This window comes from Suncus etruscus, chromosome 3, assembly GCF_024139225.1.
Source record: "Suncus etruscus isolate mSunEtr1 chromosome 3, mSunEtr1.pri.cur, whole genome shotgun sequence".
Classification (NCBI taxonomy): domain Eukaryota; kingdom Metazoa; phylum Chordata; class Mammalia; order Eulipotyphla; family Soricidae; genus Suncus; species Suncus etruscus.
This window is the reverse complement of record NC_064850.1, coordinates 151027309-151052733: the sequence shown is the minus strand read 5'-3', so window position 1 is coordinate 151052733 and position 25425 is coordinate 151027309. Positions and strand designations below refer to the sequence as shown.

Here is a 25425-nt window from a genome sequence, read left to right as displayed (position 1 = left end):
TGTATATATACGAACATATTTGTATTTCACAAATATCAGTTTGGAATCCCTAGGAAACAATATGTCAAGAAAAAGAAAAATTGACGGCGAGTGTAGGACATTCAAAGAACAGTGGACTTATGATTACTTTTTTATGCGGTACAAAGAAAAAGCTGTGTGTCTGATATGCCAGAATATAGTTGCTGTGTTCAAAGAATACAATTTGCAATGCCACTATCAAATTCAACATAAAGATAAATATGATTGTTTGGTTGGAGAAGTCAGAAAAGATAAAATATTACAACTGAAACATACACTGATGACTCAGCAAAATACTTTTGTGAAGCAGAAGCAGTTAAATACTTCCTCACTGCGGGCAAGTTTTCAAGTTGCCAAGCTAATAGTGCACAATGGCAAACCATTTGTGGAGGGAGAATTTGTTAAGGAATGCCTTATTTCTGTTGCCAAAGAGATGTGTCCAGAGAAGGCCGATTTATTTAGTACAGTGAGCCGTTCAGGAGTTACAATGACACAAAGGATTGAAGAAATGGGAGAAAATTTGCTGCACCATTTGCAAAACTCTGCAAAGAAACTTTGCTATTTTTCCTTGGCACTCGATGAAAGCAATGATGTTCGTGATTCTGCCCAACTTCTCATTTATATGCGTGGACAAGTGAGTATTTTGAAGTCACAGAAGAGCTTGCTGCACTGCAGAGTATCAAAGGTACAACCACAGGAGTGGATATATTTGAAAAGGTTTGCCAAACTGTGAATGGTTTGGAGCTGGACTGGGTTAAACTAGTCAGTGTAACAACTGATGGTGCTCCTAGCATGGTGGGGTCTAAGAGAGGAGTAATTGCTCACATTACACAAGAGATGGACAAACATAACCATCCTCATCCAATTGCCATACACTGCCTCATCCACCAACAAGTGCTGTGTTGTAAATCACTGAAGTGAGACTCTGTTATGAAAATTGTGGTATCTTGTGTTAATTACATTAGAACTCATGCACTAAACCACAGACAATTTCAGGAATTTCTATCTGAGGTAAATGTTGCCCATGAAGATGTTCTGTACCACACAGAAGTCCATTGGCTGAGTAGAGGAAGAGTTTTGAAACGTTTCTATGACTTACTTCCGCAGATTACAGCTTTTCTACTTTCAAAAAACCAAGAGGTACCAGAGCTCAATGATACAGAATGGAAATGGCACCTTGCCTTTCTGACAGATATAACAGAGCTACTCAACAGTTTCAATCTGCAACTTTAAGGCAAGGGGAAGCTCATCTGTGATATGGCATTGCATGTGAAAGCATTTGAAGTAAAATTAGGCCTTCTCATCAAACAAGTACAGGAGGAAAATTTCAATCATCTCCCAACAACTCAAAACCTGTCAGTGGACAAACCATTGGTTGCATTCCCAAAGAAAACATGTCTGGCTTCACTAGAATTGTTGCAAAAGGAGTTTCAATTTAGATTCAAAGAGCTTCATCTCCATGAACAGGACATACAGCTTTTTCATAACCCATTTTCTGTTGAGATTGAAAATGTCCTTACCATTTACGAAATGGAACTGGCTGAACTGCAGAATTGTGACTCTCTGAAAGATGCATTTAAGTCAAGTAACCTTTTGAATTTCTATGCATCTCTCCCCTCTGAGACATATCCAAATATCAGCAACCATGCACTCAAAATGGTAACCATCTTTGGTAGCCTGTGAACAGACTTTTTCAAGAATGAAACATCTGAAATCTCCAACCAGATCAAGATTAACTGATGCCCACTTGCATCACTTGTTACGGCTGGCAGTGGCAAATATGGAACCAGACATTGACCATCTCATTAGCCAAAAGCAGGCCCATAGTTCCCATTGAAATACTGTGCATGATCTGTTTGTTTATAAATGGTTTTCATTTTATTCATATAAGATATGTGCAGTGTGAGTAGGAATTAGTAGCTCATATAGTTTGGCCCTCTAGCTCTCTAAGGGACCATAATCCGGCCCCCACTTTAAAAAGTTTGAAGACCCCTGACCTAAACGAACTCCTCCTAGTTTTTTTTCTTTTCCCTTTTCTTTTCTTATATCTCCAACAGAACCACATTACTGGAATCATCTTGTTCAACCTCATAATTTGAGGGGAGAAATTGGATACCAGGACCAGACAATCGTATGAACATTTAGTGGAAATAAAAAAATGATTGGATATGAACACGAAACCCAAAGTCAATGACAACAGAATCGATAATCAATCTACAACAAGCTGTACAAATGGGGATTAGTTATACTAATATTATGGGGGATAAAGGAGGGAGATAGAAGATGCATGCTGGGTGGAGGGAAGGCAACACTGATGGTGGGAATGCCCCTCATTCATTGTCACTATGTGCCTTAAATACTACTGTGAAAGATTTGTAATTCATTTTGGCCACAATAAAAATAAAAAAGTTACCTAAGACCTAAAATGCATAGAAGAAAGCATATGTGTGACACTCCTGGACTTGGGCCTCAGAAGAGTCAATTTCATTGACAACAGAAACACAAGTAAGAAGAAACAAATGGGATTATATCAAATTAAAAAGCTTTTACAAAGCAAAATAGACTAGTTCAAAATAAAAAAAATGAAATCTGGGAATTAGGAGAAGTGAGCTGCACATTATACATCTAAGAGAGATTGATAGCCAAAATATATAAAGAACCAAGGTCACAGAGATGGCTTAACAAGCTGAGCACAGGCTTTGCAGATAGGAGACCTGGTTTTAATCCCTGGAACCACCTGCTCTCCTGAGAACTGCCTGGGTAGAAAGGTTCGTTTTAATAGTGACACTGGAACATCAGAGTGATGTGATGAGGAAATCACAAAAAAAAGTGGAAAATAGTTTGAGATGAATGAAAAAGAAAAGTACAGGATGAAGACAGCCACTGCAAATTACCTGGATGATAAAAGGTTTTAAATCTGACATTCTACAATTAAGAATTTAGATAATCAGGACAGACTTTACTCAAGTAGAAGAAAGAAAAATAAATATGTGGAAACACTGGGGCCGTAGAGATAGCCCAGTGGTCTTTGTTTGCCTGCAAGCAGCGGACCCAGGACCTAAGGTGGTTGGTTCAAATCCCGGCGTCCCATATGTCCTCCGTGCCTGCCAGGAACTATTTCTGAGCAGATATCCAGGAGTAACCCCTGAGCACTGCTGTGTGTGGCCCCAAAACCAATATATATGTGGAAACAAAGGTACTAAATGTAGAAAAAAGAGAAAACTAATAAAATTAAGAGCCAATCTTAGAATGATCTACAAATATTCCAAATTTTCTTGAACTGGGCAAGAAAAATAAAAGTCTAAAGATTCAAATCACCAAAATTAGAAAAGAAGGAGAGGTTGCTACTACCAATTGTACTGTATAATAAAATAATTATAGGGGAAATTATTAATAATTTTATGCCAATAAATAGACAATCTACTCAAGCTACTAAAATAAATTCAGTGGAAACAGAATATGAGTATACTAACAGGTTGAGATTGAATAGCGAATCTAAAATTTTGTATTCCAAGAAAAGCCCAGAACTATATGACTTCCAGTGAATCACCTCAAATTATCTCAATCAACAGAAGAATTAATAGCAACAATTTAGGCACTCTCCTAAAAAATATTAGAGAGAAAATATTCACTACTTCTTTCTTTCTCCCCTTTCTTCTACCTCTTCTTCCTTCTCCTCATAAATTCAATCTCTGTCAAATAAAACCTACACTGTTACTTTTTCTTTAGGAAAGGAATTTCGATGCATAAGATGCAGCGGACATAGGGTAGCCACCTACATAAGTAGGCCTCACTAACACATTGTTTAGTACTTAAGATGCGAAACCTGTGAGTATCCTAAACTGCTCCAGCCATTATTTAACCCCGAAACCTTCATTTAGGAAGGCCCAACCCCATCACTGATGAAATGCCTAGAAACTGGAAAAAACCTCACAACTCCGACTCACGGACCCAATCTCTCTTAGTTGATTTATTAATTTTTTACCTTATTTTTACTGTATTTACCTATTTTTCTGTTCTCTTCTCTTCTCTTTTGCTCTCATTTCCTCTTTTCCTTAAGCTATACCTAAGCTAATTATTTATCTTAATTCAACCAGTCTTAAGAGCTCAGATCCATCCTATTAGGGTCAGACTTCTAACAACATCTTAAGGATACATCACTATTGTATGTCTTTATTTTTTTATTTTTACATTTTTAGGGGTTTTGGGGCCACACCCGTTTGATTGTCAGGGGTTACTCCTGGCTAAGAGCTCAGAAATCGCCCCTGGCTTGAGGGGACCATATGGGACTCCGGGGGATCGAATCACAGTCCTTCCTTGGCTAGCGCTTGCAAGGCAGACACCTTACCTCTAAAGCCACCTCTCTGGCCCCAACTATTGTATGTCTTTATATTGGCATGAGTACATAAAGAGAGGACTCCTCTATGAAAGCCAAACCTAAATTGTAAACAATCCATACCTATAGTGTATATAGCCCCTCCTATATACTATCCCTCCTCTCCCCCTTTAGAAATTCTACTATTTCTTCACCCTACATTTCCAATCTGATATCTCACCATATTAAAGCTCTTTACCCCATTAAGACCAATCTCCTAGCCCAATAAGCCATCACACAGCTACAAAGTGAAGGGACAACCACTCAGCCCCATATCTCATCCCACGGCATGAAACTACAACCAACAACCTTGCTGATTCATGCTCTGTGGCCCTCTTTCTCACCCCACTGCCAAATGTGGACTATTGTTTGATACTGGACTCAGCTCCAGAAGGATCCCCAGTGCAAGAACTCTACCCGAGCCCTTTCTGCCACAAATCATTTATCAATCTCAACAAGGCCAGAGTGTGATAAAAATGTGCCCTGGATGCACCCCTTACAAGAATATCTCAAAAGACAATGGGGAAGCCTATATTTCCTTTATAAGTTTAAGACCTATATAATACTACCTCTTAACCTGTTTATCCCCAAATGTAAGGTAGTCTCCTGCATCACTTTGTTCCCTTAATTTTTTTAACTTATTTTTATTTATTTTTTCCTTTATATATATGTGTGTGAGTATGTAAATATATATTGTCTTATTTCTGCTTTCTTTTTTCCACCTGTTTTGGTTCTGCTTGATACAAAAACCTACAAGAAAAAGTCTTGCCTGGGTTAATAGTTCAGGTCAAAACCAGGGCACAGAGATGATGGAGCCGGATATTGTCACCCATAAATGCACCAGCAATATAATATAGCACCATTTCTTCTTACAAAGGCATACTTATAATGGGGAAATATTACATATAGAAAAAAGCTCTTATCTACTAAGGATAAGAATTCATACAATACAGTATACAATACAATACTTTACAATACAGGCACACCTATCACCTTTAACATATATCATATAGACCCAATTTAGATTCCAGGTGATTAGACAGCGATTGTTCAACCTCTAACCCTAGATCCCAGACATAGAACTGACACAGCTCTCAGCAACAGTTCCAGGTATCAAACTCCCTCTGGGACATTCTTAATACTGCTCTTAATACATGAACCAGTTTTGATATGACATCCTGACAATGAAGAAGTGGCAACAACTTGGTGTAAAAGCAGGTTGCCTTACCTCACCTCCTAACAATATGATGAAATCAGAAGACATGTCATCCTTTGATTTGTACAAAAGCCAAGTTGGCTATCTACAAAAAAATGACTGTGACAACCATGACTGGGCAGAACTTATAACTTGGTGTAAGAGCAGATTGTCTTACCTTACCTCCTAACAATACGATGAAATTAGAAGACATGTCATCCTTTGATTTGTACAAAAGCCAAGTTGGCTATCTACAAAAAAATGACTGTGACAACCATGACTGGGCAGAACTTATCCTAGGTCCAATAAAAAAGATCCTACTCTAAGCCTTGGACTATGATCTCTCCAACAGCCAAGATTTCTAATTCCAGAGGTCTTACTGAGACAACTGCAGATGAGCAGATCTTTTGGAAACATAATGAAAGACTCTATCCTATGCTTCATCCTAGGATTGGGGCAAAAACCAAGACCACCAACTATAGAAGACTGATTAAAATAGCAGTGATGGAACAGAACTTCTAGAACCATAAAGAAAGTTTTATCGCAGGCTCCACCTTTTTACTTTTTTAATAATATTTTATTTAAACATCTTGGTTACATGATTGTGGTTGGGTTTTAGTCATAAAAGAGGACACCCTCCATCAGTGCAACATTCCCACCACCAATGTCCCAAATCTCCCTCCTATCCACCCCACCCCCACCTGTACTCTAGACAGGCTTTCTATTTCCCTCATACATTCTCATTGTTAGGATAATTCACAATGTGTAGTTATTTCTCTAACTAAACTCATCACTCTTTGTGGTGAGGTTCATGGAGTGGGCTGTAACTTCCAGCCCTTCTCTCTTTTGTCTCTAAAAATTATTGCAAGAATGTCTTTCATTTTTCTTAAAACCCATAGATGAATGAATGTCTTTCTCTCTCTCTCTGACTTATTTCACTTAGCATAATAGATTCCATGTACATTCATGTATATAGAAAATTTCATGACTTCATCTCTCCTGATGGCTGCATAATACTCCATTGTGTATATGTACCACAGTTTCTTTAGCCATTCATCTGTTGAAGGGCATCTTGGTTGTTTCCAGAGTCTTGCTATGGTAAATAGTGCTACAATAAATATAGGTGTAAGGAAGGGATTTTTGTGTTGTATTTTTGTGTTCCTAGGGTATATTCCTAGGAGTGACATAGCTGGATCATATGGGAGCTCAATTTTCAGTTTTTGGAGCAATCTCCATATCACTTTTCAGAAAGGTTGAACTAGACAGCATTCCCACCAGCCGTAGATAAGAGTTCCTTTCTCTCCACATCCCCTTCAGCACTGCTTGTTTTCATTCTTTGTGATGTGTGCCAATCTTTGTGGTGTGAGGTGGTACCTCATAGTTGTTTTGATTTGCATCTCCCTGATGATTAGTGACCATCACAACATGTAGAAAAACCCACAATACAAGTGTGACAATGGGGAAACAACACAGGCCAGCACCAGGCATAGAGAATGAAGATGGCAACTCTGATGACCGGAAAACAGCCAACCAACTAGTCAATCTCTCAGATATGGAGTTTAGAGAAGAAATATGGAGGATGTTCACAGAACTCAAAGAAAGCATAGATCGAATTGAACAGAACACTAATTAGAACCAAGAAAATATGAGGCTCCACCCTTTGACGTATGCAAATACCAACATTTCTAGCTACAGAGGGCTGATTTTAATATCCACGACAGAGCTGAAAGTTTCCAGACACCACAAAAAAGACCTAGGGGAGAGTAAAAGATCATGCACGGAGCCTGTAGTTATTCCCATCACAGAATACAAGGGCAGAGAAACCCTGTATCTCTTATGTCAAGGGAATTCCCTTTTTAATCTCCCCAATATGTACTGTGCCTATGCAAAAAAAAAAAAAGAGAAGCAGAAATTAATTTTTTTTGGTTTTGTTATTGTTTGTTTTGTGTGTGTGTTCCTTGTTTTGTTTTTATTTCAGGACCGTGCTTATTGTGTGATTGTTGTGTTTATTGCTGTGAAGCTTTTGTTTGATTTTTTATTTTATTTTTTTGTATTATTGTTATGTTTTTCTTCCTTTTTCCTTTCTTCTCCTAAATTGATATTTATAGCCTCTAGAACAGGGGTCTTCAAACTACGGCCTGTGGGCCACATTTTGTATTTATTCCCATTTTGTTTCTTCACTTCTAAATAAGATATATGCAGTGTGCATAGAAATTTGTTTATAATTTTTGTTTTTACTATAATCTGGCCCTCCAACAGTCTGAAGGACAGTGAACTGGCCCCCTGTTTAAAAACTTTGAGGACCCCTGCAGAAGAACTCTTCCCATTTTTTCTTGTTTGTTTTCTGCCCCATTATGTTTTTTTCCTTCTTTCCTTCAAACAGAACCACATAAATTGAACCATTTGTTCAGCCTCACAAATTGAGAGGGAAATAATGGAGGTTACCAAGACCAAACAGTTGTATGAACATTAAATAGAAATAAAAAAAATCAGACTTAGACATCAAATCCAAAGCCAGTGACAACAGAATTGACACCTAATCTGCAACAAGCTAGACACACAGGGGACCACTTATTGATTTCCCGGGGGGTAAAGGAGGGAGATATGAGATGCATGCTGGAAAAGGGGTGGAGGGAGGGCAATATTGGTGGTGAGAATGCCCCTGAATCAATGTCGCTATGTACCTAAAATAATATTGTGAAAGATTTATAATCCACTTTGGTCAAAATAAAAAAGAAATAAACAGTGAAACAAAATTTCCAGAATAACATTTTTATTTTTGTTTTGTTTTTGGGTCACACCCAGCAACTCTCAGGGGCCACTCCTGGCAGGCTTGGGGGACCATATGGGATGCCGAGATTCGAACCAATGACCTTCTACATGAAAGGCAAACTCCCTATCTCCATGCTATCACTCTGGTCCCTCCAGAATAACATCTACATGGGCAACCTTTATGACAAGACCCTGTGACATTTCACATTCCAAAGGATATTCTCTTTCTCTTTTTTATTAGATAACAGATACTTTTCCACAAAGTACCAGAGGAATGAAAATATTGCAAGTTTTGTTTTGGGTCTGTTCTTCCTGTGGCATTCAGGATTGAACCCAGGACTGCAGGAATGAAAGGCATGTACTCCACCACCAAGCCACATCCACAACCCCAGAATCAAAATTCTTAAAATAAACTAAATAACAGGGGAAAAAAAGACAACTCTACTTAAGATGAAGTGTTTAAAAGCATAAATTACCTAGAAATCAATTTGCAGGAGGTGCAGGACTTACACATCAAAAATTATGTCACTATTGGCACACATGTGCTACCTGGATACATGGTATCTGGGCCCATGCCACCTCTATTATCCTCTTGAGATGCGTACTTTCCTATTTTTCCTATTGGCTTGTATATGAGTGCTCTCTCCATCTTGTAGAGAAGCCTGCACTCTCTCCTAAACACATTCTGCATTATTCTCTCTCTCACTCTCTCTCTCTCTTATTCTGTCCTTCCCTCCTGAGTACATTCTGCATTATTCTCTCTCTTTCTCTCACTCTCTTTCTTATTCTGTCCCTCCCCTTCCTCAGTACCTCTGAATGAAATCTGATTTTACTTTAAAAATAAACTTGATTGATTGGTTGATTGATGGATTAAGAAATTCTGGTATGGGACTGGAGTGGTGGCACTAGCAGTAAGGTGTTTGCTTTGTGTGCACTAGCCTAGGATGGACTGCATTTCGATCCCCTGGCATCCCATATGTTTCCCCAAGCCTGGAGTGATTTCTGAGCACGTAGCCAGGAGTAACCCCTGAGCGTCACCGGGTGTGGCCAAAAAAACAAAAGCAAACAAACAAAAAAGAACTTGTGGTATATATGCAGAATGAAATGTTACACAGCTTTAAGAAAAGATGAAATCTTGCAGTTTGCTGCAACTTGGATGGAATTGTAGGATATCATGTTAAGGGAAATAATTCAGAGTGATGAAGACAAATTCTTGATGCTCTCACTCATCTGTGGTATATAGATAAACAAAAGAAGGAAATAAATAATATTAAGTAAAGACAAACCCTTGGCCTTTGAAAAACTTAGGTTATTTAGCAATGGGAGGAGGAATGGAGGTTTAATAGAGGAACTAGCAAACTAAAAGTGACATAAGGACAGTGGTGTAGGATACTTTGATGGTGGTAGAGGTGTCGTAAATTAGTGCATCAAAATGATATGGTTTTGTAATCATATCACCTAAACTCAATTTTGCAAATAGTTGAATCTTTGTTTACTATATACAAAATTAACTAATACAGATTAAAGATCTAAATATAAGAGTTAAAACTTAGAAATAGGGGCTGAGTGATAGTACAGCAGGTAGGGTTTTTTTTCATTGTACACAGCCAACCTGGGTTCAATCCCCAGAATCCTATATAGTACTCTGAGCACCATCAGAAGTAATCCATAAACATACAGCTAGGAATAACCTCTGAACATTGACAGGTGCTGTCCCCAAACAAACAAAATCTTAGAAGTAAACAAGGGTGTAAATCTTATAACCATATTTTAGTCAATAGTTCCTCTTACACAATACCAAAAGAAAAAGTGACCAAAAGAAAAATGGAAGGAAGGAAAGAAGATATTGATTATGGTATATAACTTGGAACATACTAAGTATAACAAAACTTTATATCTTTAAAAGGTAATTTTTATCACAAATAAATTGAACAGCAATGTTGATATATGGCAGATGTACTTGGACATGCTCCACTGAAATGACAGTTGAACCTGAATATACCCTTCTAGACATGCCCCTTGGACATATCCCCTTGTCATGCTGGGTATAAAAGAAAAAACTTGGACAGCTACAACAAGGCCCAGGATAGAGACCAGAACAGCACATGCTGGTCCTGGGGGAGTGCTGTTGGGGGGAGGCAGAGATAAAGCATCAGCGAGATGCTGTCTGCTTTGTATCTATTCTTTTCTCTTTCCTTATTCAACCCAGGCTTCTTCCTGCCTCTCTCTTTCTCTCTCTCCTCTCTCCTCTCACTCTCACTCTCCTCTCTCTCCTCTCTCTCTCACTCTCCTCTCTCTCACTCTCTCTCTCTCTCTCTCTCTCTCTCTCTCTCTCTCTCTCTCTCTCTCTCTCCTCTCTCTCTCTCAGAATGCCCCAGGTCGTGGCAGCAGGCCTCAGGAATCCAGGGAAATAAAAGATACTACACATCAACATTTTAAGTAATAGAATATTAATTACATTTAAGTTTCTATTCATTGTCTTTTCTGGTTTTATGCTAAGACAACCTCAAGTTTCTACAAAACATATATTTCAAAAAAAATAAATCATAATCAAATGAAGACTCATTTATTTAACAGTGGTGGTATATTTAATTTTCAGTTGGGGGTAAAAGAGGAAGGCATGTCACAGATATTGTATAAGCTCTCCAGTACCCAGCTCTTTCAGGTAATGAACTCAAAGAAGCTAACACACAAATTCTTTTTTTTTCCTTTATTTTTAAATTTTTCAAAAATTTTAAATATTATCTTTAAGCACCTTGATTACAAATATGATTGTAGTTGGGTTTCAGTCATAAAAAGAGCACCACCCCCTTCACCAGTGCAACATTCCTATCACCAATGTCCCCAATCTCCCTCCTCCCCCCAAACCCACCTGTATTCGAGATAGGCATTATACTTCTCTCATTCATTAACATTGTCATCATAGTTGTCAGTGTAGTGATTTGTCTAACTGCACACACCACTCTTTGTGATGAGCTTCATATTGTGAGCCGGTCCTCCAGCCCTCATCTCTATTATCTCTGGGCATTATTACAACAATGTTTTTTATTTTTCTTAAAAACCTATAGATGAGTGAGACTATTCTGTGTCTATCTCTCTCCCTCTGACTTATTTCACTCAGCATAAAGCTACCCACAGAATGGGAGAAACTATTCACCCAAAACCCTTCAGAAAAGGGGCTAATAACAAAGATACACATGGTACTGACAAGACTTAACAAGAAAAAAAATTTAACCCCATCAAAAAGTTGGGAGTAGAAATGAACAATTTCTCAAAAAAGAAATACAAATGGTCAAAAGAAAAATGAAAAATGAAAAAATGCTCCACGGGGGCCGGAGAGATAGCATGAAGGTAAGACATTTGCCTTTCATGCAGAAGGTCGGTGGTTCAAATCCCGGCATCCCATATGGTCCCTTGAGCCTGCCAGGAGCGATTTCTGAGCATAGAGCCAGGAGTAACACTTGAGCACTGCCAGGTGTGACCCAAAAACCAAAAAAAAAAAAAAATGCCCCACAGCCCTAATCATCAGGGAGATGCAAATCAAAACAACTACAAGGTACCATCTCATGCCACAAAGACTGGCACAAATCACAAAGAACAAGAACAATCAATGTTGGAGGTAATGTGGGGAGAATGAAACTCTCATTCACTGCAGGTGGGAATGTCGTCTAGTCCAGCCCCTATGGAAAACAATATATAGAGAGATTCCTCAAAAAACTGGAAATTGAGCTCTCATATGATCCAGCTATACCACTCCTAGGAATATACCCTAGGTACACAAAAATACACTACAAAAATTCCTTCCTCACACCTATATTCTTTACAATAGCCAGACTCTGGAAACAAGCAAGATGAATGGTTAAAGAAACTGTGGTACATATACACAATGGAATACTATGCAGCCATAATGAAATTTTCCTATACATGGATGTACATGGAATCAATTATGCTGAGTGGAATAACACAAATTCTTAATCTTCATGCTTATATTTCTCATTTGCAAGAAATAACCTTTACTTTACTAGTGAGCAGATACCACCAGGAAAACTTTACGAGCAGATGCTCATATCTTTAGGCTCCTGGGTTTTCAGTATGTCAGTGAAAAAGATCCAACTGCATCCATCACAGCTCAGGTTTTTAGGCACGGGACCAGGAGGGCATGAAGAGGCTGATGGTGAAGGTATGTGGGTTTTCCTGTAGCCCTTTGATTCCCCAATTGCTCAAGTAAATGCCTGAAAATTTACCTTCAATGCAAAGACAGAGCAGCTGCTCTGTTTCACAAATTTTAGAAATAACAATTTGAAGCCCATACTGTCACTTGGAACCGAAACATTTCTTTGTTCCTGTCTGTTATGCTTTCTTTCTCTAGAAGTTCTTCAAACATTTTCATATTTAAATATATTTAGGACTTAGTGCCTTCATTATTTCCAGGGGAGCATTAATTTGTCCCCCCCTTTTTTTGGTTTTTGGGCCACACCCAGAGACACTCAGGAGTTACTCCTGTCTATGCACTCAGAAATCACTCCTGCCTTGGGGGGACCATATGTGACCCCGGGGATCAAACTGAGGTCTGTCCTGAGTCAGTCGCATACAAGGCAAATGCTATACCGCTGTGCCATCACTCCGGCCCCATCCTTGCCATTTTTTGTGATTATATAACAACATATACTTGACTTTTGAGAACAATTTCAAAAGCATAGAAGAGCATAAGATGCCTATATATCACCATGTTTTGACACTAAAATGCATTAGTGTTTTAATATATTTGCTACCTTCCTATTAAATATAATGTGTTTGAATTTTAATGGAATCTATATGTGGTTAACAGAAAAGTGTTAAGGTGGTAAATGGTGGCTATAGGTATTCATTGTAGAAATCTTTTTGTATATTAAAACATTTTATTATAAAATAAAATGGGACACTTGATCAATTCAATTAATGCCTCTCTGCCTTTGTCCTCAGATACCCTAGAATTAATGTGGTATATTCTTGCATGTTCTTATACTCTTTCTAAACTTTCACATATACACCAGCTATATATATTTGTTTATATTTATATATATTATTTATATATATATATTTATTATATTATATTAGTTTTGGGGCCACATCCAGTGATGCTCAGGGGTTACACCTGACTATGCACTCAGAAATCGCTCCTAGTTTGGGAGACCATATGAGACACAGGGGGATTGAACCGCGGACAGTCCTAGTTTAGCTTGGGCAAAGCAGATGCCTTACCACTTGTGTCACCACTCTGGCCCTTGTTTATATATTTTTTAAATTTCTATAAGTAGTTTATATTTTCGCTCCATTTAAAATGTTTGAGTTTTGTTCTGAGAGTACACATACTCCAGCATATTCTTTTTAATGGCTATGTCCCTTTATACATAAAGTTTAAAAGTTTCCTTATTCATTCTCCTACAAGGGTACACACATCTACCCTTTTAAATGTTTCCCCTTACTGGTGATCCCAACTACACAGTAATGAGAATGAAGGTAAAACTTTTGCTTGTTCAGTGAGCTTTGGAAGCCTTTGAAATTCTTTCTTGCTGAGGATCCTTGAGAGCAGAACTATCATAATTGCCTCCATTCTTAAGGATGGCAATTGGCTTGGACCTTACAAAGCCCTTGGAGCCACTTTTCTGGCTCCACTTCACTTATTAACCCTTACTCTTTTGCACATCACACGTGTCATAGGCTGCAGAAACTTCCTTTCATTGAACACGAAGTTCCTCAGAGCTTCATCTTAAAGGAAGGTCTTCAAAGAAATTTCCCAGTGAATGAGAAAAAGTAAACATCTTCTTAAAGGCAGGTAGCAATTTCGAGAGATGAGGGACATTTCCATAATAATAAAGGGAAAAGATAGACTGACCCCTTGTTTAAGAAAGTCTCAGATGGCTGCAGAAGTTTTGCTGCTTTTAAAATGAAAAGTAAACTAAGGGGGAAAAAGTTTTATAGTGAACACACCACTATAACTTTTACTATACAAGTTCAAGGAGAGCCTACTGAGCAATTGTAAGCACATGACTTCCATCTTTTTTTTTTTTTTTTGGAACCAGGCAACGCTTAGGGGTTGCTTCTGGCTTAGTTGGTCCTGGTTTGGGGGACCATATAGGGCACCAGGGGATCAAAACGCAGTCTGTCCCTAGGTAAGCTGTATGCAAGGCAAATGCTCTACTGCTGTGCCACCTCTCCATCCCCATGACTTCCATCTTAATGCTTTTATTGCATAGGAAATTCTTCTGTCTAAAGAAAATCCACTAACGGAACCTAAATATTTTATTAAATAAATTTAATCCGACTTGAACACAGGTTGCCACGTCTGCCTCTGACCACCTTCATAAAAATGTAAACCAAGTCATAAAATATTTGTGTTCACTGCCCATACAGCTAAAAGCTGGCAATTTGGAGAAGAGAAGTGGGCCAAGTCCCCAACCTACCAATGCCATGGCAGCTGCACCCACCACCCACAATTGCTGTTTTATCAATGGCTCAGCTTCACCACCTTTCTATGGGTCTCTGCAAAGACACCAATCTGACCAAAACTCCATGTATGCCAGTATTTGGACTGATATCACCAGGAATTTTTCTGGAATGTAGGTACCTCCAAAAGCAAGCCCCATGAAAGCTACAGTAGGCAGCCACAGTAGTTGGAATTCCTGAACTTCAAGGCCACATAAGTAGACGTCTTTTCAGAATGTCATTCCAGTAAGAACACACTGATTTGGATGCAAATATATGTTTGAAGCCTCCCAATATTCAAAAACAAAAAAGTAACCGTGATCAACTAGCAGCATAGCTTAGTAAACCTTCTGACAATGACTTAATGAGCTCACAGTGAGATGCAATTTTCACAAATTTCTTGTTTCTATATTCTTTTTTTCTTCCTTCTTTTCTGAAGAAATTCAGTCTTGCACAACTACTGTTGATAATTACTATTTTGGAACACTATAGAAAAACAACTGTGAAGTCACCATTCTGTCACTTCACAGAGAATTCCTATAAGAATCAGTTAAGACTGAAACCCAATCTTGAACAACTTTGAAACTGTATGTCTTACGATGATTCCATTTTTAAAAAATATTTAAAATTAAATAAATGAAAAGCTTCATTTCTAAATTCACAGAGACCCAGTAATACTGCTAGGATGATGGTTGCCTGCAGTACAGTTTCACAAATGAAGGCTGGAAGTCATGACTTTAACCATGATGACAAGGACGAGGGATTTGAAACACCTTTATGGTGCAAACTCAAGGAGGTGAAATAATGGAAACATCACATGGGTGCAGAGGAAACAGAACGGACACGTATGACAATGCTGTTTGTAACCTTCGCTACCGTCACTATAGTTTCATGAAAATGTTTTTCTGAACATTCAGAGCATTGCCCATATGTCGGCTTCCATCTGTCAGTTTCCAGAGTCCTCGCCCAGGTGCATTAGCATATAGGACAGTTCATGAGTCACTGTATCTGTTAGGAGCACACCTGGGGGAGATGGGCTGTGGTCGTTCTCCTTTGGAGGACTCAAAGAGGAAAGTTCAAAGGACATAGATAGGCCTCTGACAGCATCTGACAGTGCTACTCACCGGTCATTGAGTGTGGGGATCTTGGAGGGACACTGCAAATATTGCTTAAACCGGAGCTCAAAGGCTGTTCCAATGGCACCAATAACATCCTGGGCCAGACCATCACAGCATTCCAAAATATGACAAGCTATAAGAGCAAGGGACACAGGGCTATCAGAATCATATCAGGGATTGCAGGATCCCACCCCACCCACACAATGAGATCTCCTAGTCAGAATGGTGAAACACAATGAGCAAGAGACTCACAGCCAGTTTCACCAAAATGTGCTTTTCCTAGTATCCAATTGTCTCCAAAATGACAATTACTAGCATAATCTTATTGCATATCTCAAAAGTTGAAATAGCAAACTCTTCTATTTTATTTATTTATTTAGTTAGTTAGTTAGTTATTTTGGTTTTTGGGTCACACCCGGCAGTGCTCAGGGGTTACTCCTGGCTCTACACTCAGAAATTGCTCCTGGCAGGCTCAGGGGATCATATTGGATGCCAGGATTTGAACCACCAACCTTCTGCATGCAGAATGTAAGATAGCCTTACCTCCATGCTATCTCTCCAGCCCCAAACTCTTCTATTTTAATCTATAAACTATCAACATGCGGCTAACTAGGGAAATGAAGCTTAGAAGGAAAGCTTAACATAAGAAATGAGCTCCTAGGGCCAAAGCAGTGGCACAAGCGGTAAAGCGTCTACCTTGCCCACGCTAGCCTAGGACAGATCACAGTTTGATCCCCGGCATCCTATATGGTTCCCCAAGCCAGGAGTGATTTCTGAGCACATAGCCAAAAGTAGCCCCTGAGCATCACCGGGTGTCCCTCCCCCCACCAAAAAAAATACAGTAAAAGAAATGAGTTTCTGTACAACACTAGGAACTTCATACCATGGACTTAAATTGGCTTGGGTTGAAAGATTTTTGGTCTGTTTAACTGAATGAGGACAAGCAATTTACTCATTTCATTGTGTGGGTAAAGTATCTCAATCAATAAAGACCTTTGGAAATGAATTTATTTATTTTTGTTTGTTTTTTATCACACCCAGTGATATTCAGGGGTGACTCTTGCCTCTGCAAGTAACTCAGAAATTACTCCTGGCAGTGTTGGGGGGACCATATGTGGTGCAGGGAATCAAACCCACATTAGCAGCATACAAGGCTCTTACCTACTGCACTCACTTGGCCCTTGAAAATGTATTTAAAGTGATAGTAATAAACCAGTGTGGCCACTCACATGCCCTACTAATTGAAGATAGGACATTCATCCAGGTTTGCAGAGTCCAAGATATAAGGAAACAGACTATTATGACCCCTGGCCAGCCATAAGTGAGCTACTGTCCCTTTAAGAGTGAAAACATCAGTTACCAGGTGTCCCATTCCTTGTAAGTGCCACTAGAGGACAGTTGTCCTGGGTATATAAAGCCCCAACTGAAGTACTAGGAGATTGCTCCTGCTGGTTGGTCACTGTCAGATTGCTGGAGAAACTGTTTACTGGATTCCTGGCTCCCGCTGCCTTTTGCTGAATCACTCCTACTGGTCTGGGCTTAACACTATCATAGGGGACTGAAGCAATCTGTAACTTTTGGTATGAGCATTCACCGACCCAAGTGATCCACGTGAAACCTTCAAAACAAAGCAGGTGGAGTGAGAGAAACCCATGAGAAGCTTACAAATAACACATCTCTGCTTTATAAGAAAATTAGGTCATTGGAAGGAGCAAATGAACTGATGGCAGTACAGAACATGCCTTTTTACAAGATCTTTGTCCCTATGGCAGAAAAAGCAGAGCACCTGGTGAAAAGTCTCCTGGAGACAAGCAACTTCCCTAGAAGGACCAGAGTTAGCTTTGTCTCTGCAGTTGGGCAACTTTTCCTTCACAGCATTGCCTTCTAGATGCAGAAGCCAGAGGCACTCACTCAGGCAGAGGGAGCCATGTGGGGTCTTGGGACTTTTCCCAGACTCAGTATGAAGAGTACTTCTGAGGGAACAGAGGACTGAGCCATCAGGTGCACAGAGCCTGGCCTAGTATTGTCAGAATTATCCCCCAAGTCCCTAAGCCCTTCATAGGTAGCTCTATCTCTAGAAAAAAAAAATGAAATAAATGTCTTGAGACAGGAGGTAGCTCAAAGGACCCAAAAAGTTCTGTCCCCAGCACTTCATGGGCCCCCAAGTACCCAAGTATTACAGCTGAGAGTAGGATCCAAAGTGTATCCTCCAAATACATGAAGCAAAATGTTTTGTTTGCCCTGAAAACATCACTTCCTTTCCTTTGTTTGTTTGGGGTGGGTTGTAAGGGAGGGGCACCAATCATTCTCAAGCAAGTAGGCCAGTGGCTCAATGCAAAGACTGGAGGATGCAGTGCTTGCATAAGCCTGATAGTGCAGGCGATATAACAGTCTACCTCAAGGGTGCTCAGGAACCTCCAGGGATACACTGGTGATGCACAAAGGACCACATGGTGCCAGAAATTAAATTGGGATTGGATACATTCTCAGCATGTGTCCTAACCACTGCACTGCCTCCCAGCACCCCACACTGACATTTTTTTTTGTTTTGTTTTTTGGGGGCCACACCCAATGACACTCAGAGGTTACTCCTGGCTATGCACTCAGAAATTGCACCTGGTTCTTGGGCAAACTGCGGTCCATCCGGGGTCAGCCTCATGCAAGGCAAACACCCTACTGCTGTGCCACCGCTCCAGCCCCAATTTTTTTTTGTTGTTGTTTTTTGTTTTTGTTTTGTTTTGTTTTGGGGCCACACCCTTTGACGCTCAGGGGTTACTCCTGGCTAAGCTCTCAGAAATCGCTCCTGGCTTGGGGGACCATATGGGACGCCGGGGGATTGAACCTCGGTCCATCCTACACTAGCGCTTGCAAGGCAGACACCTTACCTCTAGCGCCACCTTCCCGGCCCCAGCCCCAATTTTTGTTTTGTTTTGTTATGGGGTCATACCTGGTGGTGCTAAAGGGCTATTCCTGGGTCTGTCCTCAAGAATCACTTCTTGTGGTGCTAGGGACTGTATGAGATGCCAGGATTGAATCTGGGTTAGAGCTTGCAAGGCACTATGCTTCCGCCCCCACTGACTTTTTTTTTAAATCTCTAAACATGAAGTGTACATTGTATGACTAAAACGCAACAATGAATGATTTTGTAGCTACAGTGCTTAAATAAAGCAATTAAAAAAGCATGAATTGTCTTGGGCACATCCATCATCAGAGTTGATGAATGAAAAGCACCTCTTTCCATTTTTTAAAATCCGATGATTACTATACTTCTAAGAGACAAAAGAGAAGATGCAGACAAAGAGGTTGTAAAGACAGAGGCAGAGATAAGAATGTGGCAGTCACAAGTAGAAGGGTGTCTGGGGTCACCAGAAGTAGGAAAAGCACAGATGTATGTTTGAGCTCACAAATGTCAACATCTCCTTCCCTAGTAGGCAATATGGAATATCTTAGAGCAGCACTCATCTCCAATCAACCTGACCAGAAAGTTTGGGGTTTGGGAAGAGGGGGAATCAGTATACTTACCTCTGCGGTTGACAGGGTCCTTGGCTACATACGCAACATAATCTGTTGTATCCTGTCAAAGAAAAGAGAGATGTCCATATTCCTAACCACAAGGAGCCAAGGAACACATCACAAAAGCCAACTTAGAAACTCAATGCTGCCTCAACGGCCTGTCCCATGTGCTTCTCACATTGTACTAAGGGTGGGATGACCAGGTGGAGCCTCCTGCTGACTGCCAACACAGGAGCTGCACATCTGGGACACACTAAGCAGCAAAAATGTGGAAAAGATCTAGCTTTACAGAGTTTTAAAGCCAGAGTTTCCAGTTCTCACAGTACCCCCATTTCATCACAGCAGTACGAGCACTGGCTACCCTGGATTTTTCAAAGCTATCTTGGAGGTTCTAATCTGAATCAAGCTCTGTGGTTCATGCTGTCTTCACTGCAGTCTGCATGTGAACTGGGCTGAGCATTTAATTCAAGGCTTTTTAAAACAAAACTGGGTCCTCACTGGGGCTTCTGAATCAGGACAAGAGCTACGCTCTTACCGTGCATTTCTGAGCAAATTCAGGTGAGCAGCTGCTCTGGTTCTACTTGACAGAAAACCAGACCAGGATGTTCAAAGGTCAATAGAAATGTACCGCATGGACAGATAAAACTTGACGGAACCTTTTTTCCCTTTGAACATAAATGGTGGTTTTAATCCTTTGAAGGTGTTTTAAGATTTTCAAGAGGAAAGTCTTGCTCCTTTCCCTTCAGTGCCCTGCAACCCTGACCCTAGTCCCAGCTACCCCTCTCCCATGCATCTTTACTGATTCTTCCACCACTCAAAACACCAACTTTTTTTTTTTTTACAAATAATTGCTTGGAAAAAAGTAGACACTCATCCCATTTCCCAGTGATATGGTTGGATTCAATTCTGAACTTGCTTATTTTCTTTGATGAGTGTACAGAACATTATTTGCAGCAATAAAGCTTTCACTTCCAACCAAAAATATTAGAACTGTGAACGCTTTTGAAAAGTCTCACCTTTCCTCATGTAGTGTGAGACTCTCTGCATGCCTCCCATCTAATCAGCACATAAAGCCGTAACCATTCAGGGGCCCAGCAACTACATGTATCTATTTCTAAAGGAGTACCAGGAGAAATAATTCCTTCATGTTTGAAGGCAGAAAGAATTCTACATAGCTGACATTGCTAACATTCAGAAAAGACAAAGAATCCATTGGCAGGGGTCTTCTCCACAATTGTAGATGTTCCCATGAAGTCATTGCTCCATTGATTTGCTCTCAATGTGCTCAGCATCTGATAGACCTTCTATATTGAGTTCCTTCATTGCTATTCTCTGTGCATTGAGAAGAGACCTATCCTCTCTCAACACAGTTTTATAAACTTCTCCAGTCAAAGAGTGAAAAAGAAACACAAGTGAGAGCTGATGTGTGATGATGTGCCTGTACTTTCAGTCTTTGTTCTGACCTTCTCCATGACCCAAGTAGGCCAGTAGAAAGAAGGGCTTTTCCTACCATAATGTACTGCTTCCTCATTCATTCTCCAACAAGCAGCCATCTTAGTTACCACTCTGCTCAAGTCAATGTCCATTAGTATGTTCTTATATGGACTCAGGTAGAAACAGAACTTGACTTTTTTTTTTTGTTTTTTTGGGCCACACCAATTTGATGCTCAGGGGTTACTCCTGGCTATGCGCTCAGAAATCGCACCTGGCTTTGGGGGACCATATGGGACGCCGGGGGATCGAACTGTGGTCCGTTCCTTGGCTAGTGCTTGCAAGGCAGACACCTTACCTGTAGCGCCACCTCACCGGCCCCAGAACTTGACTGTTCTAACCTCTAACAAAGACCTAAACTTCTTGTCATTTCCATCAAGAGAGATATGATCAGACTCTGCAACTATTTGCATAAGTAAGAATGGTAGATTGTCACCACAGCCACCCTTCCTGGATTTAGATGTTTACCTCTGATGGGATTTAAAGGGTATCAGTGCTTCTCAAACTGAAATTCATAGAACCAAAGGCGTGGGCAGGTATGTTCTCCAATGTCTGAGCTATCACAAGAATTGCTTTCTACTATTGGATTTTTAATTTCACAATAATCTTAAAAATAAATTCAACAATTTTTTCAGAATCAGGGGCTGGAGAGGGTACAAATGAGTAGGTTGCTTTCATGATCCCTATCCAGGTTCCATAGCTAGCATTCGATATGGTGCCTCCATCCTCACGAGGGGTGATGCCTCAGGCAGAGGAAGGAGTAAACCCTGAAAACATCTGGGTATAGCAAAAAAAACCTTTCAGAATTATCTGAGTAATCATTATGCCACTCAATATCTGTGCCAAGATTGGTCATTGGGTTGTCAGCATTAAAGGTGCCAGATTTTTAAACAAGTAGAAGAGAACAGATTGGACTTCACTGTTTCTCTTAAGATCATTTAATATCATTTTTGTGTATGATGATGTATTACTGATGTGTGTGCTAAAATAGAAAAGATACATAGAAAATTAACTAACACTGTTAATTGTGAGAGATACTAAATTCCAAAGATTCTGCAGAGAAGTGTGGTTGGTTCCACAATTACTCTCGGAGCAGAGATTCCATTTCATAAAACACAGTAGGCAGTGTTATTTTGAATGTTATCTACCTTAGTTTTTTTGTCAATATTTAACCTTCAAATTTCAATGGGTTTTGCAGTTCAATAAAAAGTGTATGTCTTCACTTCATCTATTTTGGATCTATTTAGATAACAAGATGAATGTGAGTCAATATTAATGACATAGAGGACATTTTTCTCTTGAAACTTTGATTCCAATTAGAAAAACTGCAATAGAACTCAGTTTGAAGTCAAAAAAGGGATGAAGAGTCTTTGATGTTAATATTGGCCCTTTCTGGTAAATGGGGATATATACTATATTGTTGTTCAAAATAATGTAATTGGCATAATGTTATATGACAGTCATATACAAACACTATCATCTTCAATGGTGAAGCTACTGAGATATTTTATATTTAACCATCTTTGTTTTCAATCTAAAAGACTTGACTCTGACTTCCATTTGTAGTCTTCTACTATTAAAAATAACAGTAGGCTATAGTTGCAGTATATCATTTTAAGGATTGACAGTGTTTTCTAGTCTATCCCGGTATTTCAAAATACCATTTTTCTTACTGGTTAAACTGAAGCACAAAAAACAGCGACATATAACCTTAGCAATACAATAAGCACTAGAACATTGTATCATTTCTATTTTAAACATCTATCAACTGAATAGTTACAAAACAACTTGAAATTCATGCAATATTAAATCATTTGGGACTCAAGATGAAGAGTAATAACAAGGCTTCCTGCCCCTTATGAGGACGGTTAATGTATTAAAAAATCAGGGAGAATATTGAAAGGTATAAATTACTAAAAAAGTAATTTATCACTTAGAGTAATAGGTGAATGCTTTCATTTGCAAATGAGGATATGGTCGGGGGGAACTGAAAAATATTTCAACATCCTGTGTGCATCTTGGATGAGATCATTTCAACACAAACCTTTGCATTTGCTTTCCTGCTTCTTAGATCTCTGTATTTCTGCTTATAATATAATCATTAAGATGAAATTTGCGGGCCCAGAGAGATAGCACAGCGGCGTTTGCCTTGCAAGCAGCCGATCCAGGACCAAAGGTGGTTGGTTCGAATCCCGGTGTCCCATATGGTCCCCCGTGCCTGCCAGGAGCTATTTCTGAGCAGACAGCCAGGAGAAACCCCTGAGCACTGCCGGGTGTGGCCCAAAAAAACAAAAAAAAAATAAAAAGATGAAATTTGCTACAATTTCCTGAAAGAAACTACTCATAGACAATATATTTTTCTTTTATAAAAAAATATTTTTTTTTTTTTTTTTTTTTGTGGTTTTTGGGTCACACCCGGCAGTGCTCAGGGGTTATTCCTGGCTCCAGGCTCAGAAATTGCTCCTGGCAGGCACGGGAGGACCATATATGGGACGCCGGGATTCGAACCGATGACCTCCTGCATGAGAGGCAAACGCCTTACCTCCATGCTATCTCTCCGGCCCCAATATAAAAAAATATTTTTATAAAATAAAAAGATGAAATTTGCTACAATTTCCTGAAAGAAACTACTCATAGACAATATATTTTCCTTTTATGCTTTAAACTGGGTTACCTTGCAAAGATATGATGCATAGTTCCAAGCACCACACTGGTCACATGAATTGGCTCTGAAAATTATAGCCAGATATGAACATTAAAAAAGGAGTAAGTATGAAACATGTATTTGAGGGGGGGGATGGCAAATATAATTTTTTTATTTTTGGTTTTTGGGCCATACCCAGTGGCGCTCAGGGGTCACTCCTGGTCCTGCACTCAGAAATCACTCCTGGCAGGCTCAGGGGACCAGATGGGATGCCAGGAATCGAAACCAGGTCCGTCCCCAGTCAGCTGCGTGCAAGGCAAATGACCTACTGCTGTGCTATTTCTCTGGCCCCAAAGCAAATATAATCTTTAAAAATATGCTTGGTGGATCTTTCCTATGTAGGAAAATAATAATAGTAACAAAGTACTACTTTTAAGTTACTAGTCATTTATCATAAAATTGTTTTTCTTACCAAAATAGTCTTTGCAAAATATAGAGAATTTTTTTAAATTTATTTAAACACCTTGATTACATACATGATTGTGTTTGGGTTTCAGTCATGTAAACAACACCACCCATCACCAGTGCAACATTCCCATCACCAATGTGAGAAATTTTTTAAATAAATTTAGCTCCAAGAAAAACTACTCTCTTGCATTAATATTTCAATGTTTCCATAGACTAGAGAAAACTTTACACAAGCCAATGAAATATAATATGACAACTCTTCTGTGTGTGTGTGTGTGTGAGAGAAAGAGAGAGAGAGAGACAGAGACAGAGACAGAGACAGAGACAGAGAGACAGAGACAGACAGAGAGACAGTCTTTTCTCCCATTCATTGCTAAAGAGACAAGATTTCAATTTTTTTCTGATGACTCGGAATTTTGGGGTGATGATCCCATCCAGCAGTGCTTAGAGTTTATTCCTGGCTCTGCATTTAGGAATCACTTCAGGCAGGCTCAGGGACCAAATGGAATGCCAAGCATTGAATCCAGGTTGGCCACATACAAGGCAAACTATAACGTTGTACTATTACTGCCCACTGTATTATCATTCTGGTCCCTCCTGATGTCTTTTGAAACTTAATCCTTAGTGACTGGCTTCCTGACTAGGTTCCTTCCAAAGTCTACAATGTCAACAGCTAGTGTGAGCATGGGCCTGGGGAGAAAGAATGGATTCTGAGAGGAGGTATCAATGGAAGACTTTGAAACTGTAACCTGACATCATATTGTAGCTTTACCATCCAGATATGAAAAGCAACTCCTTTCATTAATTAGTCAGTCATCTACTGAAATATTTCCCTTATTTTCCATGTACTCTCTCTGCAGTTCCTTCCCTGATTAAAAAAAAAAAAAAAAGGGAGCTGCTGTGGTCCAGTAAAACAATACAGAATACAATTTGAAGAGAAAATGTGCAAAACAAATAAGACTAAGTTCTTGACCTTTGAGCAGACTTAAACACAAAAACAGAGTAAGAGAGTAAGAGGGGAAAAGGGCAGATTTATAAGAAGAGAATTCATATCAAGTGTGGAAAATTAAGGTGGTGTTCCATTGTTTACACTTCAGGGATGGTGGAAAGGTCTTGGCTAATTTAAATGAGTACGTGAGAGTTTCTCATCTTGGATCACCCATTTAAAAATACTAGTCAGGGACCAGAGTGGTGACGTAAAGTGGTAAGGCATCTGCTTTGCTGGCGCTAGCCTAGGATGGACTGAGGTTCAATCCTCCAGTGTCCCATATGGTCCCCCAAGCTAGGAGCAATTTCTGAGCACATAGCCGGAAGTAACCCCTGAGCATCACTGGGTGTGGCCGAACCCCCTTCCCCCAAATATAGT

At 39.6% G+C, this 25425-nt stretch overlaps 1 protein-coding gene across 1 annotated transcript in view; it reads right to left on the bottom strand.

Annotated features, from left to right (window-relative positions):
• The window catches only part of SHC3 (SHC adaptor protein 3), a 168558-nt gene that overhangs the window by 34194 nt on the left and 108939 nt on the right, over positions 1-25425 (bottom strand). Inside the window, exons 6-7 of the mRNA XM_049769558.1 lie at positions 19466-19517; positions 15950-16076 (exon numbers count right to left, since the gene is read on the bottom strand). Coding sequence (XP_049625515.1) covers positions 15950-16076; positions 19466-19517 — 179 coding nt within the window. The remainder of the gene's footprint in view (positions 1-15949; positions 16077-19465; positions 19518-25425) is intronic.